The 19,259-nt window shown below is 47.0% G+C and overlaps 1 protein-coding gene across 3 annotated transcripts in view; it reads left to right on the forward strand.

Moving 5' to 3' along the window:
• GRIK5 (glutamate ionotropic receptor kainate type subunit 5) overlaps window positions 1-19,259 on the forward strand; it is a 492,150-nt gene that overhangs the window by 320,663 nt on the left and 152,228 nt on the right. For all 3 annotated transcript variants that reach the window (XM_063942365.1, XM_063942364.1, XM_063942366.1), the window contains one exon: window positions 10,514-10,679. In XM_063942365.1, the coding sequence (XP_063798435.1) occupies window positions 10,514-10,679 (166 nt within the window). The remainder of the gene's footprint in view (window positions 1-10,513; window positions 10,680-19,259) is intronic.

A 19,259-nucleotide genomic window follows, 5' to 3' on the forward strand; every position in this document is an offset into this window, starting at 1 on the left:
AAAATGCCCCAGTAGTGCCAGATACACATTCTGCCCCCAGTAGTGCTCACCCCTTTTCTGCTGCTGCTACCTCTGCCGCTGACAGTGTCTTAGGGGAGGAAAGCACAGCCTGCCCCTCACTGTGTCCCATCTCACTGAGTCAATTTGAAATATGGCGCCGGCTTATGAGACAATCAAAGCTTGCGGGCCGGCAGCCAATCAGGAGCCGCTGCTGCCAGTCCGCGAGCTCTGATTGGCTGACGACCAGAGCCACAATTTAAATGGCCGCACGCCCCATATCCCATACACCGCAAAGTGGGCAGGCCACAGACGTTCCGATATGCCATTCCTGATTACATCATTTTAGAAAAGACCTTCAGGAACGGCGTTTCGGGCCAGAAATGGTCCTGGTTTTAAGGATATCCATGTTTCAGCACACATGGTTAAATCAAAATGACTTGGGTACAAATTAAGTCACTTGTGCCCAGGCATAAATATCATTGAAACATGTTCTGTTACAGTGCCTTAATGACACAGTATTCATGCATCTCTTATAAGTTGAACATACAGTATTTATTGGACTTTCGCTGGGTTACCTAGAACTCAGGTGATCTTGTCAGGTTACAGTCTGCCATTTTTTTTTTCTACAAACTGACGGCAAATACAGTAGGTTTCTTTATCTGGTAAATGACTATTATACATATTCAGGCATCAAACGTATTTGCCAATGACCTGCAGATTTTACCACGAGATCAGCAAATCTAGGTGACAAGCCCCTGTGTACCATTCTGAAAGTAAATCTTTTCCTTGATCAAAAGATACGCTTTATAACATAATAATACAAACACTTATCACAAAGAACCTTTATGTGACTATTCCCCAGCTACGTCCTTTCCAGGAAACCAGTAATTATCTGCCGTCTCTTGTGGTGGTCAATCAATGGATATAACGAGCTACAGTACATTTATCCAATTTACATATGTGTGCAGTTACAAGCACATTACTTTTATTGCCCCTGGGTTTTATGGGGAAAAAATGCTGACTGTGTTACAGTTTTAGGGGTTTTTATTCATTAGAATGCAGCAAGGAGGCTTAGCTTATGTAAGAGAATTACCTACCGCCGAAATGGATCTTTAAAATGCCCAGCTGTCTTGGCAATAATTGCCTGGATTGGTTAGGGGTTACTTACCACTTTGCTGGTGCAGTCTCAAGGGTTGCGCACATTTAGGACCCTAGCTTAGTTAAAAAAATAATAATAAAAATGTAAAATAATGTTACTTTACAGAGCCCTATTACCAGTCATAACACCCGTATTTGCCAGAGGCAGCGTTTCACCCTTTAATAGATCACTTCATTTTCTATTTTATGCCCTTTGTTTGGATAATTTTGTTAGATTTCTCTAACATCCATAAGGGATACTGGGGACACTTAGTACGATGGGGTATAGATGGGGTCCAATGGAGCCGGTGAACTTTAAAACTTCAAACAGGGTGTGCTGGCTCCTCCCCTCTATGATGGGAGGGCAACAGCCTACCTGGACCGAGGGACGCTGGGTGGGGACCGACACTGGCCTCTTGGAGTTGCTGAGTCAGATACCTCTGATAACGGTCCTGAGGGTTAGTGTACCGCAGGCATGGCGCTCTCGCGCATACACCCGCAGCACAGAGCCTGAAGATCAAGGTGGTGAGTGTTGCTGGGGGGGTCCCCCCGGTTACTGGTGCGGCATGGTCACAGGGCGGGCATACGGACTCCCCCCGGGGTGATCCCATAGCACCCCCACGCAGACTGGCAGCGGTAGTGAAAATAGGTGCTTATACCTCATTTTACACTTTGTATGAGACTTTGCAAGTATAAATATGCAAGTAGCTCCGGTGCCATTGGAGGGGGTGGAGCTACCTCAGAGCGGGACCAGCGGCTTCCTGGCGCCATTTCCTGCACTCTCAGCGCTGCAGCAGGAAAATCAGCTCCTCCAAAGGATACTCCACGGCCAGACACTGGTACAGGGGTGTAGAAAAGGGGAGAGCCCACTGTGGGAACCTTATATTAGGCTTCTCACACATAATTATACCATATTGCCTAACTTCTGATATCTCCGTTATTAGATACAGGTTCGTGCTGGCCCCTCCTTCTCTGAGTCTCTCCACACATACTGGGCTGGGCAGGCTCTGTGTGTATATGTGTGGATGTAAATGTTCCCTGTCAGGGGATAGGGTCATTATGTCGACCACACTTAGGTCGACAGTCATTAGGTCGACCACTATTTGTTGACATGCTTAAGGTCAACATGGTCACTAGGTCGACATGAAAAAAAAGTCAACATGCGTTTTTCTAATTTTTTTTTTTTTTTACTTTTTCATACTTTACAATCCACATGGACTACGACTGGGAATAGTATCCTGTGTCGAGCGCAGTGGTAGCGGAGCGAAGCACCTTGCCCGAAGCATGGTGAGCGAAGCGGTTCCCCGTCACTTTAAGAAGAATACGACACCCAAAAAAGTAAAAAAACTCATGTCGACCTTGTTCCATGTCGACCTTGTTCATGTCGACCTAATGACCATGTCGACCTAGTGACCGTGTTGACCTAATGCATGTCGACCAATAGTGGTCGACCTAATGACTATCGACCTAAGTGTGGTCGACCTAATGACCCATACCCCCTGTCAACATGGTGAAGAGAGCTGTGTGTTCTCTCTGTCACACTAGATTTTCTCCCTCCCCTGCAGAGTCTCTCATGCAATCAGCCTTCACATGAGTGTGGCATGTGGGGGACGTGGCGCACCCAGGGGGGGGGGGGGGGGGGGTTCCGAGCACCCAGAAACCCCCCTCCACTTAATAATTTTTTTTTATTTTTATTTTTTTTAGCTGCATGAGTATTATTAATGGCTGTCATCCTGATGAAGGGGCTGCGCGCCCCGAAACGTTGATGTAACTCTGCAGCTTGTTTACTAAATATTCTTTTGCACCTTCAAGTCTCTGAGTGCTGCCTTCTTTACATGGGATATATATATATATATATATATATATATATATATATATATATACACGCACAGACACACTAGTTTTATGGACCCAGCATATACTGGGTCACCTCAGTCCCCACCTCCGTGATTGGCTCCACCCAGTTCTGGAAACCCCCCCATGCAAATCCTGCGTTTGCCACTGGGGGTGACTTGCAGGAACCAGCTTGGTTGAGTTCTATTAAATCTATGATGGCTGACATGTCCAATGAATTGACTTCTGCTAGGCAAGAAAGGCAGCAGTTGCAACAGTCCATGGCTAATCTGATCAAAGATAAATCGGTGGGCAGCCGTGTAACCACTCTCACTTCCACTACCCCAGAAAAGGGGGTAACCTGACATCCTCTCAGAATCTGAGGAGGAGGTACCTGAGGTGGAAGAGGGTGAGGAGTTGGAATCAAATACTGAAGTGGAGGATTCCTCTACAACTCAGGGTGTGGAGTCTCTCATCCTTGCTATGTCTTGCATGTTCCTGGGAATGAGGAAGATGCTCCGCAATACTTTTTCACTGCACAAAAGAAAGTGCTAGTCACCTTTCCTGATTCTAAGGAACTGGATGATCTTTTCAAGGAACCATGGCTCTACTCCTGAAAAAAAATTCCAGGTTACAAAGAAATTGATTGCTGCATTTCGTTTCGCTCTAGAGAGGCGAAATGTCTGAGAAACTCCCCCTGATGTTGATGCTTCAGTATCACGTCTGTCAAAAAAGACGGTACTACCGGTTCCAGGGGCTACTGCCATAAAAGAACCTGCAGACAGAAAAATAGAAGCCACTTTGAAATCTATGTGGCAGCAGGAGCCTCTCAGAGGCCTGTTATTGCTGGCTGTTGGGTGACCCACGCCATACATACCTGGGCAGGTAACATTCAAGAGGGCCTCAATGGGGAGAAGTCCCTGGCTGATATGGTAACGCTGGTTCAGCACATTCAGGATTCTGCTCGGTTTCTTTGTGAAACTATTAAAAGCATAGCTACTATTAATGCTCGTACTTTTTCCATGGCGGTTTCTGCACGCAGGGCGCTGTGCTACGCCAGTGGGTGGCGGTACGCAGAATCAAAGCGGAGTGTAGAGGCTTTACCTTTCACAGGTGATTGGCTGTATGGAGGTGAATTGGACACGTGGATTTCGAAGGCTATAGCTGGATAATCCACATACCTCCCGTCTGCAGCTCCACCGGCTTGATACTCCTAAACAGGACCTTCACTAAAATCCTTTTGGACTGCTAGGTTCAAAGGGAAAGCCAGAAGCGCCTTAAGTGTGACTAGAGGCTGCAGAGGTAAGTCTCGTAAGCCTGCCACCACAGGATCTCAGGACCAGGGCGTCGGCTCTGTCTCCTCAAAATCCTCAGCATTACGGTGTCCCTCAGCTCATGGGGGACCTCAGGGTGGGAGCTCGGCTGAGATTCTTCAGCCTTATTGGGAAAGCTCCTGCCAGGATGCTTGGATGAAAGACCTGGTTTCCCAGGGCTGCAAGGTGGAGTTTGAGTGTTCTCCTCACAGGTTTTTCAAATCGGGCTTACCGGCTTCCGAGGACATGCGCCTCACGCTACAGGGGGCGATTCAACAATTGATCCAGACTCAAGTCATTGTCCCAGTACCACTGCACCAACGGGACGAGGTTTATTATTTCAGCCTGTTTGTGGTACCAAGACTGGATGGTTCCGTGAGGCCCATTTTGAACCTAAAATCGTTAAACCCATATCTGCAGGTTTTCCGGTTCAAAATGGAGTCTCTGAGAGCAGTGATCTCAGTTCTGGAGGAGGGCGAGTTCTTAGCCTCTCTGGACATAAAGGACGCGTTCCTCCATATTCCAATATGGCCACCTCACCAAGCCTACCACTGGTTTGTTCTGCTGGACAAATACTACCAGTTCCAGGTGCTGCCCTTTGGCCTATCCACGACCCCAAGGGTTTTCACAAAGGTGATGGCGGAGATGATGTTCCTACTCCGGATTCGGGGAGTGAACTTTGTCCCCTACCTGTACAATCTGTTAATAAAGGCAAATATCGAAGGAACAACTATTGGACAGCTTCTGTCGCATGACCACACTACTGTCACACCACGGTTGGATTTTGAACTCGCAGAAATCCCACCTCGAGCCAACCCTGCGTCTCCAGTTCCTAGGGATAATATTGGACACGGTCGCTCCTGTGGACAAGACCAGGAAAATTCAGGAGTTGGTACGAGTGGTTCTGCATCCGAACCAGGTCTCTGTACATCTTTGCACCCGCCTGTTGGGAAAGATGGTGGCCTCCTACGAGGCCATTCCATTCGGCAGATTCCATGTGAGGACATTCCAACTGGATCTCCTGAAGAAATGGTCAGGTTCGCATTTGCAGATGCACCAGGTCATACGTCTCTTACTGCAGGCCAGGATCTCTCTCCTGTGGTGGTTGCAACCCTCCAATCTCTTGGAGGGTCGGAGCTTCGGGATCCAGGATTGGATTCTCTTGACCACGGACGCGAGCCTTCGAGGTTGGGGAGCTGTCAACCAAGGGGCACAGTTCCAGGGCAGGTGGTCAAGCCATGAAGCCGTTCTTCCCATAAACATACTGGAACTCAGGGTGATCTACAGTGCTCTGCTACAGGCGTCTCACCTGCTTCAAGGTCAAGCCATTCAGGTTCAGTCGGACAACGCCACGGCTGGGGCGTATGTCAGTCGGCAGGGAGGAACAAAGAGCAGGGCCTGTATGCGAGAGGTATCCAAGATACTCCTCTGGGTAGAAAGGAATGCAAGGGCAGTATCGACCATATTCATTCCGGGATTGGACAACTGGGAGGCGGACTTCCTAAGTCGTCACGAACTACACCCAGGCGATTGGGAACTCCATCCGCAGGTTTTCTGAATGATAACGGATCAGTGGGGCTTTCCACAGATCGATCTGATGGCTTCTTGGCTCAACACTAGCTCTGGCGCTATTGCACCAGGACAAGGGACCCTCAAGCGGTGGCAGTGGATGCACTGACGTCGCCTTGGGCCTACCAGCTAGTGTACCTGTTTCCTCCAATCCCGTTGCTTCCCAGGGTTCTAAAAAGAATCAGAAGGGAAGGGGTTCAGGCAAAAACGTTTCTCAAGTACTACAGGTTTGATACCCTGGCAAAAGAGGATGTCCAATTCGGACATACGGTGTTGCAGGCGTCTCAGCACGTTCCCACCCGTTCTGGGAGCTTTGGGACGTCCCCATCGTACTAAGTGTCCCCAGTATCCCTTACGGATGTTAGAGAAAATAGGATTTTAATTACCTACCGGTAAATCCTTTTCTCGTAGTCCATAAGGGATACTGGGCGCCCGCCTCTGTGCTTCCACTTCCTGCAAGTTTGTTCTTGTTTGAAAGTTGTGTGACTCAGCTGTTGCTGTTTTGTTCACTGGCTGTTGCTGGTTTGGTTGTTCTGCTGTGTGCTGGTCCGTTACTCTCGCCACCTGTTGTCTGGTCATGTTCCCTCCTCTAAAGTATGTCCATCTCCTTCAGGCACAGTTTCCCTAGACTGAGCTGTGGAGGAGGGCATAGAGGGGAGGAGCCAGCACACCCTGTTTGAAGTAGAGATGAGCGGATTCGGTTTTACTCGGTTCTCAAAACCGAATCTTATTGGCTATCCAAAACACGTGACATCCGTGAGCCAATTAGATGCCGTTTTGAGAACCGAGTAAAACCGAGTAAAACCGAACCCGCTCATCTCTAGCTTTGAAGTTTTAAAGTGCACCGGCTCCTTTGGACCCCATCTATACCCGATCGTACTAAGTGTCCCCAGTATCCCTTATGGACTAGGAGAAAAGTTTTACCGGTAGGTAATTAAAATCCTATTTTCCTCTGTTTTTAGAATGTTAGTTTAGTTTAAACTGGTATGACAGTATGGCCAGCTCTGGACCTGTCTAGTTCCATAAATATGGTGGTCAGTAGTCAGGGTAAGCTCCCGGCATACCCCACTGCCTGAGAGCCCACCTCATCAACTAGGGATCAGGTTCCAGACTGTGAACCTGAATTTTATACTGTATGTTACATTATGCTGCACAGGACAATGGTGCCTTCCTGTTACTAATCTGGTACATTAGCTTGCATGCACTAGCAATATTTACTGTATATATTTGTTAAGGGGCCTAGACCATGCACTCTCTAATGGTTGGCTAAACCTATATGGTGGCTGGCCACACCTCTTTGGAGACTGGCCACACCCCTAAGCTTGGGCCCCAACCACTGCATTCCCCTGGTGGGCCCTTCATGTCCCAGTGTCTGTTGGGTAATCTGTCTTTTTAACTACTTAAAAACGGGTGTGATACAGGATCTCGGTGTTGAGGATGCCAGAGGTTAAAATACCGACACCGGCATTCCGACGGTGAGAATCACGACAGTTCTTCATAAGAAAGATAAGCCTACTTCAAGGGGGTCATTCCGAGTTGTTCGCTCGCAAGCTGCTTTTAGCAGCTTTGCACATGCTAAGCCGCCGCCTACTGGGAGTGAATCTTAGCTTCTTAAAATTGCGAACGAAAGATTCGCAATATTGCGATAAGACATCTCTGTGCAGTTTCTGAGTAACTCGAGACTTACTCGGCATCTGCGATCAGTTCAGTGTTTGTCGTTTCTGGTTTGACGTCACAAACACACCCAGCGTTCGGCCAGACACTCCTCCGTTTCTCCAGCCACTCCCGCGTTTTTCCCAGAAACTGTAGCGTTTTTTCACACACACCCATAAAACGGCCAGTTTCCGCACAGAAACACCCACATCCTGTCAATCACATTACGATCACCAGAACGAGGAAAAAACCGTGAGTAAAATTCCTAACTGCATAGCAAATTTACTTGGCGCAGTCGCAGTGCGGACATTGCGCATGCGCACTAAGCGGAAAATCGCTGCGATGCGAAGAAATTTACAGAGCGAACAACTCGGAATGACCCCCAAAGTTCTTACACTCTTCCTAACCCTCCCTGCTCGCAGGCCCAACCCTAACCTTCCCACCCACAGCCTAACACTAACTTTGCCTCCCACGCGCTAACCCTAAACCTCTCTTTTTGCAGCCTAACCCTAATCCCCCCTCCCCGCAGCCTGTGCCTAGCCTCCCCCCGCAGCATAACCCTAGCCCACCCCCTGATACTTTCAGCTGTTAGGATTCTGAGCGATGTCAGGATTCTGGCACTGGTCTTCTGTCCGCCGACATCCTGAGCGTCGGAATGCTAACTACATCCCTTAAAAACACTCTAAATTAGCCCTGATTTTTTCTCTTATATTCTGTTACCTTTCCTAGACGTATTAAGGAGAAGTAGGAGGACTGTATTCCGGGGATCAAAAATACCATTTCACATATGGAACAAAGAGATACACTACAGTACATTAATTAAAGCTGCGTTTAAAAGTAAATAGGATTATTAAAAAGTAATCATTGCTTTCCTTTACAGTGGCAGAGAGGCAGGGAAATGAGGCAGAGGAAATTCACTGTGCCCATACGTAGCAGAAAGGACACATCAGCTGCAGCAGCAGTCTCTCTAGGCGCAGGAGATAGTTACTCAGCAAGGAGATAGATCAGCGGCAGAATAGGAACATTTAAAAACTGCAGTGAAGTATTACTAAAATGGATTTAAAAACAGTTTGAATCGTAATTAAAATAATAGAAAATGGTAAATTCTGGATTCGTTGAGATTACGTCTTAAAGATGAATGGTTGCCAAATTGCCACTAAAGCCACCTGCAGCTTACTTGACATCTACACAGAATTTTCTGGTCTGGGGGCTCTATTGCAGCACGTAATAGGGGGTATTCTATTGTTATTGCGCCCCCCCCCCCCCGTCTAATGTCAAGTGTAGCTGCGTCAAACAGCTAAACCCAACTAAACTAACGGGTGCTATCCCGAAAAGTGCCATTTGGGCTCCCAAACAGTACACTTTTACATTTCAGCTTACATCCCCAAGGGCATAATCCGCGATAAGGGGCTGCCGGAGCCACAATAACACATCGGATCGGGGACGTATGGTCGTGGGTCCAATTACGGCCTCTAATTGGATACTGCGATAATAACCGTCGGTCATTAATCACAATGGGGGTCATTCCGAGTTGTTCGCTCGTTGCCGATTTTCGCTATATTGCGATTAGTCGCTTACTGCGCATGCGCAAGGTTCGCAGAGCGCATGCGCTTAGTTATTTTACACAAAAGTTAGGTATTTTACTCACGGCATAACGAGGATTTTTCATCGTTCTGGCGATCGTACTGTGATTGACAGGAAGTGGGTGTTTCTGGGCGGAAACTGGTCGTTTTCTGGGTGTGTGCGAAAAAACGCTGGCGTTTCTGGGAAAAACGCAGGAGTGTCTGAAGAAATGGGGGAGTGTCTGGGTTTGTGACGTCAAACCAGGAACGAAACTGACTGAACTGATCGCAAAGGCTGAGTAAGTCTCGAGCTACTCAGAAACTGCTAAGAAATTTCTATTCGCAATTCTGCTAATCTTTCGTTCGCAATTCTGCTATGCTAAGATACACTTCCAGAGGGCGGCGGCTTAGCGTGTGCAATGCTGCTAAAAGCAGCTAGCAAGCGAACAACTCGGAATGAGGGCCAATATCCTTTCGTTTTGATCGGCTGAAACGACATAGAGGCTAATAGGATACTTAATTTAGCACTTGTTTTAACACTTTCAAGTGTTTTTTTTTCTATTACAGCACTTAAGCATTTTCATTAACACGTCTAATCTATGTAACACTTTTTAAAACAGCGTTTGCTTCTTTTTTATTAACACTTACCAACACCTTAATTAATCTGCAAGATATATTGGCATCGACTGGGCCAGTGCGATATGTCTCTGAACTACGACATTCACAGACATCAAGTGCCGGAACAAACTTTTAGATGTATTAACCTGTAGAAGGCATAAGGAAGTGATAAACCAATGATAAAGCAGTGTTAAGTGCAAGGTGATAATGCACCAGCCAATCAGCTCCTAACTGTTAATTTACATATGGGAGCTGATTGGCTGGTGTGTTTATCACCTTGCACATATCACTGGTTTATCACTTCCCTGTGCCTTCTCCAGGTTAATACATCTGCCCCCATGTCCTAGTATGTACCAAGCATTTCTCTTGTGAGACTCAAGTTGGAACTTGCGTATGCCAAGCGTTCTGAACGCCCATGTTGGGTGTAGTGAATGACACAGCCACGTACGTCTGCCCAGCCTACACAAAGGTGGGCTCTCTGCAACCTGTGCAGAGCCTAGCCCCCGGAACTAATCAATATGAGACCTGCCTGGAGGGTCTTTGCCTCCTGACCTTAGGCCAGCCTGCCCCTGACTGGCATAAACATGGCAGTGAAGCGCCCACTATACTCCCATCCGATGGAAAGAGGACACTGTAATTTGCAGATTGAATTCAGGTTTTATTTATATACAGAGTACAGTTATTATGCATGTGTAACACTGATACCTTAGCGTTAGCGTGTGTATGATGTGTAAGATCTGTATGTAATGTTATGTGACAGGTCCTTTTTGTTTGACAAAAGGCAACGGTCTAACACCCCTTAATTCTTTTTATGTCTTCCTCCTGTAGATCCCTCACATAAAGGTGGGACCAGAGGAAGCACCCAAGCTGCAGTACTTGCGGTTTGCATCCGTCAGTCTGTTCCCAAGTAATGAAGACATTAGCCTGGCTGTGTCACACATACTGAAGTCCTTTCACAACCCTTCTACCAGCCTTATTTGTGCCAAGGCCGAGTGTAAGCAGCTGAACCACATCGATCATCCTTATATTGTTCCCACATGCATCATGTCACCATCTACTGATAGGTTCCTTGTTTACAGGGCAATTACCCATTACTCCCTGGGTGCATTCCAGGAGACAGTTGGCGCAAAGGAATTATGGGAAAGTTTATTTCACCCCAGGGTTTCAAAGCAATTATCTAAGGCCCTTATTCAGGTTTGTTAGCAAACCAAATAAATTAGCAATTTGGCAAAACTATTCTGCACTGCAGGTGGGGTAGATGTAACAAGTGCAGAGAGAGTTAGATTTGGGTGGGGTGTGTTCACACTGAAATCTAAATTGCAGTGTAGAAAAAAAGAAGCCAGTATTTACCATGCATAGAAACATATAACCCACCCAACTCTAACTCTCTCTGCACGTTACATCTGCCCCACCTGCAGTACAATGTGGTTTTGCCCAATTGCTATCTTTTTTGGTTTGCTAACAAAACTGAATAACCCCCTAAGTTTGTAGCCTAATGTATTGCGTATATACAGTTTACAACAGGTTTGCTATGCTACATTACATTTAGTTATTGTTTAACTAAAGCAGGCATGTCCAAACTGCAGCCCTCCAGCCAGTTGGGAAACTACATATCCCAGCATACCCTGACCCAGTTTTGTTGTCAGAGAATGCTAAAGCTGTGTCAGGGCATGCTGGGATATGTAGTTTCACAACAGCTGGAGGGCTGCAGTTTGGACATGCCTGAACTAAAGTATAGTATGTGTTTGCGCCCGTAAAGTTTTAAGCACAGCGGACTCCCAGCGCAGTGGCAGTAGGTTTCATTCTGACCACTATTGTATCTATGTGGAGTTTGTATATGCTCACCAAGTTTCTATAGGTTTCCCCTGGGGTGTTGCAATTTCCTTTCATAGTCTAAAGAATACAGATAGATTAAATGGCTTCTGACAAAAATGAACTCTAGTGTGTTTGTGAAATGCGTGCGTGTGTTGTAAGGAATTTGGATCATTAGCTCCAATGGCTCATGGGCTTCTGTCAGTTATTATATTATCTCTGTGTAGCACGGAGGTATACAAAGGGGTGTGCAATACATTTCTGGATGGACAAAACGTATTATATTTACAAACAAAGTGAACATTACATTTTATCAAAGTATTCGCCAGAGGAGTCTCTGCAAAGTTACAAGTGCTCAAACCTTTTGCTGGACCAGTCTGAAGCAGGTATGTCTTCTACATGCCGGATGAAGGTCTTCATGTCTTCTAAATGCTGGATGAAGGTCTCCACTGCAGCTTCCGGTGGCTCAAAATGAATACCCTTGCACTTGATTTGTGGGAACACGAAGAAGTTGCAGGGGGCCAGTTCTGGACTGTACCGCAGATGAACAAGCTCCTGGATGAGTTCATGGGCTGGAAATTCCATTGCTTTCCTGGACTTGTAGGCAGGTGCATTGTCACAGTGGAGAAAGGCACAGCAAGCGCGAGTTCTTGGACAGCCCTGGAAATGGCTTCCAGCACTTTTGGCAGGCATTGGTTGGTGTACCAGTCCCCTGTGACAGTGCACTACTGCACGAGCGGTATGGTTGCTACATGACCAGTTTTGGCCACAAAAACAGCCACCATCTGCTTGGCCACGCTATGCTCACGTCGGAACATCTGCGGTGGTGCACCTCCCCCTGGGGTCCACTGGGCCTACTGTTGTTTGGTCTTGGGATCGAAACTGTAAATCCAGGATTCATTAACACTGATGATCTCCCAGATAGAGTTTGAGCGACTACCATCAAACCTGGCTAGCATGTTCTGGCACCAAGTCATCCGAGCCGCCTTCTGCTCTCGAGTCAGCTGATGGCGCACCCAGCATGCAGAAACCTTGCTCAGGCCAAGGATTTCGTGGAGTATTAAGTAGATGGATCCCGATGAGATGCCTATCTCCTTCTCTAACTGGGCACAGTCACCCTGGCTTCCACCTTAACTATGGCCCACATGGCAGCAAGTTGTCTTCGGTGATGGTGGACACAGGTCTGCTGCAGCTCTCCTCTTCCTCCAGGGACCGTCTGCCTTGCTGAGATTCTGCAAACCACTCAAACACAGTGGTTCTGGATGGGGCTTCCTCCCCAAGAGCAGCTCGCTCTTGGTCAAAATTCTACTGCTGTTGGAGACCTCTTTTGTATTTGTAGAAGATCATGGCTCTGCAGTGGCCTCTGCTGAAACTCATAATGAGTTTGTGAAGGAAGAGAACATGCTCACTTCTTTGGTGTGTAGTGCTGCTTATATATGGTTCTGTGCCTTAATATTTCACAAGAACTATAGTCAGAGATTACAGTTCACAACCAGACAGTCAGATTGTGTCTACCCTACCTATGCACTGCACATCTGGAAACTTACTGACCAAACAATGGGGCTGATGTATTAACCTGGAGAAGGCATAAGAAAGTGATAAACCAGTGATAAGTGCAAGGTGATAAACATACCAGCCAATCAGCTCAAATATGCAAATTGACAGTTAGGAGCTGACTGGCTGGTTGGTTTATCACCTTGCACTTATCACTGGTTTATCACTTCCTTATGCCTTCTCCAGGTTAATACATCGGCCCCAATGATACCAAAAGTCCCAGAGGCAATCACAGCGGTGGTTATCATATGTAGATTCCACCACCATGTACCTGTATTTACACTAGATATTCTGAATCTGAATGGACTGCTCTAGATCATCCTTTACGCTCAGTATTTGGAGATTTTTGAAGAGCATCTAAAGTTTTGTTTGTTTTTATTTACTATAAAAAGGATCATTATATGAAATTGTTGTCTACCCTCCTTCATAGTCATATGTCATATGATTAAATAAGTTCCCATTTGCTAATGATAGCACTTACTTATGGATTTACATATGGATTTCTTTCTGGTACTGCATTTTTTTTGTTCACTAAAGTTGGGCATTCTCTGTACAGTCTGTCAGATCTGGTTGGTTGGGGTGAAAATCTGGTATTGGATGAGAGTAAATGAAAATCGACCATTTGCTCCCAAACCCTGCAAAACGGACAAAACCTGTCGTTCAGACAAATTGGTTAAATCCGTGATTTAACCAATTTATATGAACGACAGTTTTTGAACGTTTTCCAGTGTTTGGAAGCAAATAGTCGATTGTCATTTGCTCTCACACATTACCAGATTACCAGATTTTCATTCCAAACAGCCAGATCTAGCAGATCATCTGCCAGATAATTAAACAGTGTAAGCCCAGCTCTAGGGTTCCAGGAATGGGGAACCTTTCGGCCCTCCAGCTGTTGTTGAACTACACATCCCAGCATGCCCTGCAACAGTTTTAGCATGGCCACATAGCAAAACTGTAGCAAGGCATGCTGGGATGTGTAGTTCAACAACAGCTGGAGGGCCGAAGGTTCCCCATCCCTGGTTTAACCAAACATGGTCTTTTACTTTTATTTTATACCACAAAAAACTTTATTGAAAAATGATCAGTGCACAGTGTTGATCTGAATGCAGATTATATACCATATATTCTGCCGCTGATACAGAGTAGGCATAGAGCAAAGAAAACAGTTATTAAAAGGAATGCTTGTTTGCTATTAATATGCATGTATTATAAAATTATACAATACAGTCGTCAGTAAAAATCAGTGTAGGCTGTCTTAATGAATGTTTCACGTTAAAACAAAGATCTCTGGATTATTTTAATTAATAACCTTATGAGTATCAAAGTCATGTGCATAAATAGTTTCAATCATTACAACTAGAACAGTTACACTGGTGTCATTAGCTGGGTGAGGTCCCTGATTACTGCCAGGTCAGAGGGCGCCAGATTAAGAAGCTAGTAGGCACAGAATCTGAACTGTGGAGCTTATTTAGAGATGGACTGTACGCAGGGGCGTAGCTATGCACATTGGGGCCCCATAGCACAGTCTGTCAGGCCCCCCCCCGGGCAGTCGGGGCCGGGGGTTAGGGTTACTCAGAGATCCTATCCCACCCCTGTCGACTATCTGCAGCGGGTGGGCACTCACCAATGGGGCGCCGTTTTCTGCGGTTTTAGTGATTAGCAGTGTGCCCATATCTGTTGCTCTCCCGGCCGGCTCCATCTAGATGAGGAGGAGGTGGACACTGAGAGGAGGAGTGGTGCCCGTGGTCCAGTGATGTCCCTGCAGACTCGGCCACATCTCCTCCCAGCATTAGGACTCAGGAGAGGTGGAGCCAGCAGGGTGAGCAGCAGCACAGCCAGCGCATTTCTAAGGTAAAAACAAGCAGCCAGCGGGGCTCAGCAGATAGGTGCAGGGGAAGGGCTGGGCCCCAGAGACAGCTCGGGCCCCATAGCAACCGCATCCCCTGCACCTATGGTAGCTACGCCCATGAATGTACACTAATGCAGCTGTGAATGTGTACGCAGCAGCTGTGCGAGAATATGCAAATGAGAATATGCAAGTGTAACTGCAGCTGCTGAGATGTGTATTGTGCGCCATTGCAAATCCATGCAAATACACAGCCACAGAGCCATCGATAATTAGAGCCCTGAGTGGCCCTATGGTAGCGCAGTATGGCTGCCTGTACTGAGGGGCTGCGCAATGTTATCTGCATACTGGATCACAGTCGCAGGCTGTGAGACACCCCAAAAAAAGTTGGGCCACACCAGCTTTTTTGCTGCCACTCCCCCGTTACCTCCCCAATCACCTCCATCGTAAGCCCATCCCGGCACAAGCGCAACACAACTCAGATGCATGTGTAGATCAGTGATAATCGCTCAACTGCGTAAACATCGGAATAGCGTACATCTCTGAATCAGTCCATGTTTTAACGCTGGGGCTATTTACGATAAACCTCTTGCAGAAACAGAGACTCCGATGAGCACCCGTCTCAGTGGCTGAAAAGTAAAGTGAAACCTTTGCCTACACTTTCCAGTCCGAGGGCGCAAATGGCGAGTTTTGCATACAGCGCATGTGCAACTGCGAATGCCCACATTAATGCATATGTCCATCCTTATCTAATCAGACGGAACTGTCTTTCCGTGGGCATTTCATGGTGGCAAACAGGGCTGCAGCAATGCGCTGTCTTGTGAGAGTGTCGGAAGCGTGTAGCTAGAGCTCTGTGTAATCCCCAGGACTGTATATGGGTAAGCAAATCCTGTTTCTGACTGTTCTCTTATACCTAGCGTGATAGTATGGATGGCTGTTCTGGCGGCTGGCATAACATCAGTGTGTGGCACGGCTTTCCGCTTGCAGACGCACAACCCTCTGTATTTGCAGTACTGATTCTTGCCTTAGCATAAGGTAGTGACATGTGGCGGTCTGCAACTACAGTCACTCTGTCTGCGACTTAGAATCCGCGCCAGTGCTCGGAAAAGCTAACCTTTTTGGATCTTGGAAATGACTACAGCTGTAGTTTGGACAGCCTATTGTTAAAATGCCAAATATTTCCATTTTCCTCATACATGCCTTCCTCCCCCCAGAAGTAACGGGAGACTCACAATTTTTTTTTTTTGTAAAGTAGGTGACTTTACCGCATCACCGCCTGCTTCCGAGAAAAGTGTGCAGTGTTGAAAAAAATAGCTGTAATCGCGGCTCCAGGTGGAAGGAGCAGACCTTAATGATGCAAATTGCATCATTAAGCCCTGCCCCTGTATACGAACCCGTGTATTGCTGCATTTTACCCGTGGTGGAGGGGGCCTAATGGCGTGACAGCCATGTCCCCAAAGCGGTTAGCAGCGTCTTCTCCCCAGGCTTCTCCAGAAGAGGAGAACAACAACGTATGAGTTGCCTTAATTATGCGGAAATAGCTGTATGATCTAAAGGCCCATATAGACTTATGTGATATTAAGGCCCCATTCTAGATAGAAGTGCCTCTTTATTGTGCTTAAAACAAAACATTTGTATCTGTTTTCAAGTTACTTGGGGGATATTTATCAAAGCTTTGGGTGGAATTAAATTGTGAACCATAAAGTACCGACCAATTAGCTGCTAGCTGTCATTTTTCAAACACAGTGTGTAAAATGTAAGGTAGATTCTAATTGGCTAGAAATGTTTTATTAAACCTCACACGTCAGATGCATCCACGCGCCACTCAAGACCACTTATCTTATAAAATAAAGACACAACAACTGTAATTGGCGTGAAAGGGGTCAGCTTTTATTTTTCTGACTGATAGGGAGGCCTATTAAATACTAAGACTAAAATGCAGACTTCCCTCTCTAACTAAGGTGGCGGGGAGAAGAACGGTTAAGCATGATAAACGTAACATGGGTGATCAATGTTATAATACAGAAAAAACAAGCAATAAAAAACATATGTGTGAGGGAGCCTTCTGCCCCAGATGTTCCGGGATCGGCCTCCTGCCTCCATCCCAGACATCGAAAATCAAAAATCCAAGGACAGGGGTCGGCCTTCTGCCACTACCCCTGCCCCACCAACAGTTGCAGGGACGGAGGTACGCTCCGCCCCTACATGGTAAAAATTGGGCCACCGGCCCCGCCATCCACGTATGTTTATAGTATACCAGTTATATGGAGCCACTTGGTTAAGCGATGCCCGTAAACTAATTTTCTCTATCGTCCTTGTGGATGCTGGGGTTCCTGAAAGGACCATGGGGAATAGCGGCTCCGCAGGAGACAGGGCACAAAAAGTAAAGCTTTCCGATCAGGTGGTGTGCACTGGCTCCTCCCCCTATGACCCTCCTCCAGACTCCAGTTAGATTTTTGTGCCCGGCCGAGAAGGGTGCAATCTAGGTGGCTCTCCTAAAGAGCTGCTTAGAGAAAGTTTAGCTTAGGTTTTTTATTTTACAGTGAGTCCTGCTGGCAACAGGATCACTGCAACGAGGGACTTAGGGGAGAAGGAGTGAACTCACCTGCGTGCAGGATGGATTGGCTTCTTGGCTACTGGACATCAGCTCCAGAGGGACGATCACAGGTACAGCCTGGATGGTCACCGGAGCCGCGCCGCCGGCCCCCTTGCAGATGCTGAAGTAAGAAGAGGTCCAGAATCGGCGGCTGAAGACTCCTGCAGTCTTCTAAAGGTAGCGCACAGCACTGCAGCTGTGCGCCATTTTCCTCTCAGCACACTTCACACGGCAGTCACTGAGGGTGCAGGGCGCTGGGAGGGGGGCGCCCTGGGAGGCAAATGAAAACCTTTTTTGGCGAAAAATACCTCACATATAGCCCCCAGAGGCTATATGGAGATATTTAACCCCTGCCAAGATTCACTAAATAGCGGGAGACGAGCCTGCCGAAAAAGGGGCGGGGCCTATCTCCTCAGCACACAGCGCCATTTTCTCTCACAGAAAGCCTGGAGAGAAGGCTCCCAGGCTCTCCCCTGCACTGCACTACAGAAACAGGGTTAAAACAGAGAGGGGGGGCACTGATTTTGGCGATATTGAGATATATATAAAGATGCTATAAGGGAAAACACTTATATAAGGTTGTCCCTATATAATTATAGCGTTTTGGTGTGTGCTGGCAAACTCTCCCTCTGTCTCCCCAAAGGGCTAGTGTGGGTCCTGTCCTCTGTCAGAGCATTCCCGGTGTGTGTGCTGTGTGTCGGTACGTGTGTGTCGACATGTATGAGGACGATGTTGGTGAGGAGGCGGAGAAATTGCCTGTAATGGTGATGTCACTCTCTAGGGAGTCGACACCGGAATGGATGGCTTATTTAGGGAATTACGTGAGAATGTCAACACGCTGCAAGGTCGGTTGACGACGTGAGACGGCCGACAAACTATTAGTACCGGTCCAGGCGTCTCAGAAACACCGTCAGGGGCGTTAAAAACGCCCATTTACCTCAGTCGGTCGACACAGACACAGACACGGACACTGAATCCAGTGTCGACGGTGAATAAACAAACGTATTTCTCATTAGGGCCACACGTTAAGGGCAATGAAGGAGGTGTTGCATATTTCTGATACTACAAGTACCACAAAAAAGGGTATTATGTGGGAGTGAAAAAACTACCTGTAGTTTTTCCTGAATCAGATAAAATAAAATGAAGTGTGTGATGATGCGTGGGGTTACCCCGATAGCAAATATTGGCGTTATACCCTTTCCCGCCAGAAATTAGGGCGCGTTGGGAAACACCCCTTAGGGTGATAAGGCGCTCACACGCTTATCAAGTGGCGTTACCGTCTCCAGATACGGCCGCCCTCAAGGAGCCAGCTGATAGGAAGCTGGAAAGATATCCTAAAAAGTATATACACACATACGGTGGTTATACTGCGACCAGCGATCGCCATCAGCCTGGAGATGCAGTGCTGGGTTGGCTTGGTCGGATTCCCTGACTGAAAATATTTTATTCATATAGAGCATTTAATAGGATGCATTCTATATATATGTACGTGAGATGCACAGAGGGATATTTGCTCTCTGGCATCAAGATAAGTGCGTTGTCCATATCACCCAGAAGATGTCATGGACACGACAGTGGTCAGGTGATACAGATCCCATACGGCACATGGAAGTATTGCCGTATAAAGGGAAGGAGTTAGTTGGGGTCGGTCCATCGGACCTGGGGACCACGGCAACAGCTGGGAAATCCAACCTTTTTACCCCAAGTTACATCTCAGCTGAAAAAGACACCGTCTTTTCAGCCTCAATCCTTCCTTTCCCATGAGG

Source organism: Pseudophryne corroboree, chromosome 10, assembly GCF_028390025.1.
Source record: "Pseudophryne corroboree isolate aPseCor3 chromosome 10, aPseCor3.hap2, whole genome shotgun sequence".
NCBI classification, from domain to species: domain Eukaryota; kingdom Metazoa; phylum Chordata; class Amphibia; order Anura; family Myobatrachidae; genus Pseudophryne; species Pseudophryne corroboree.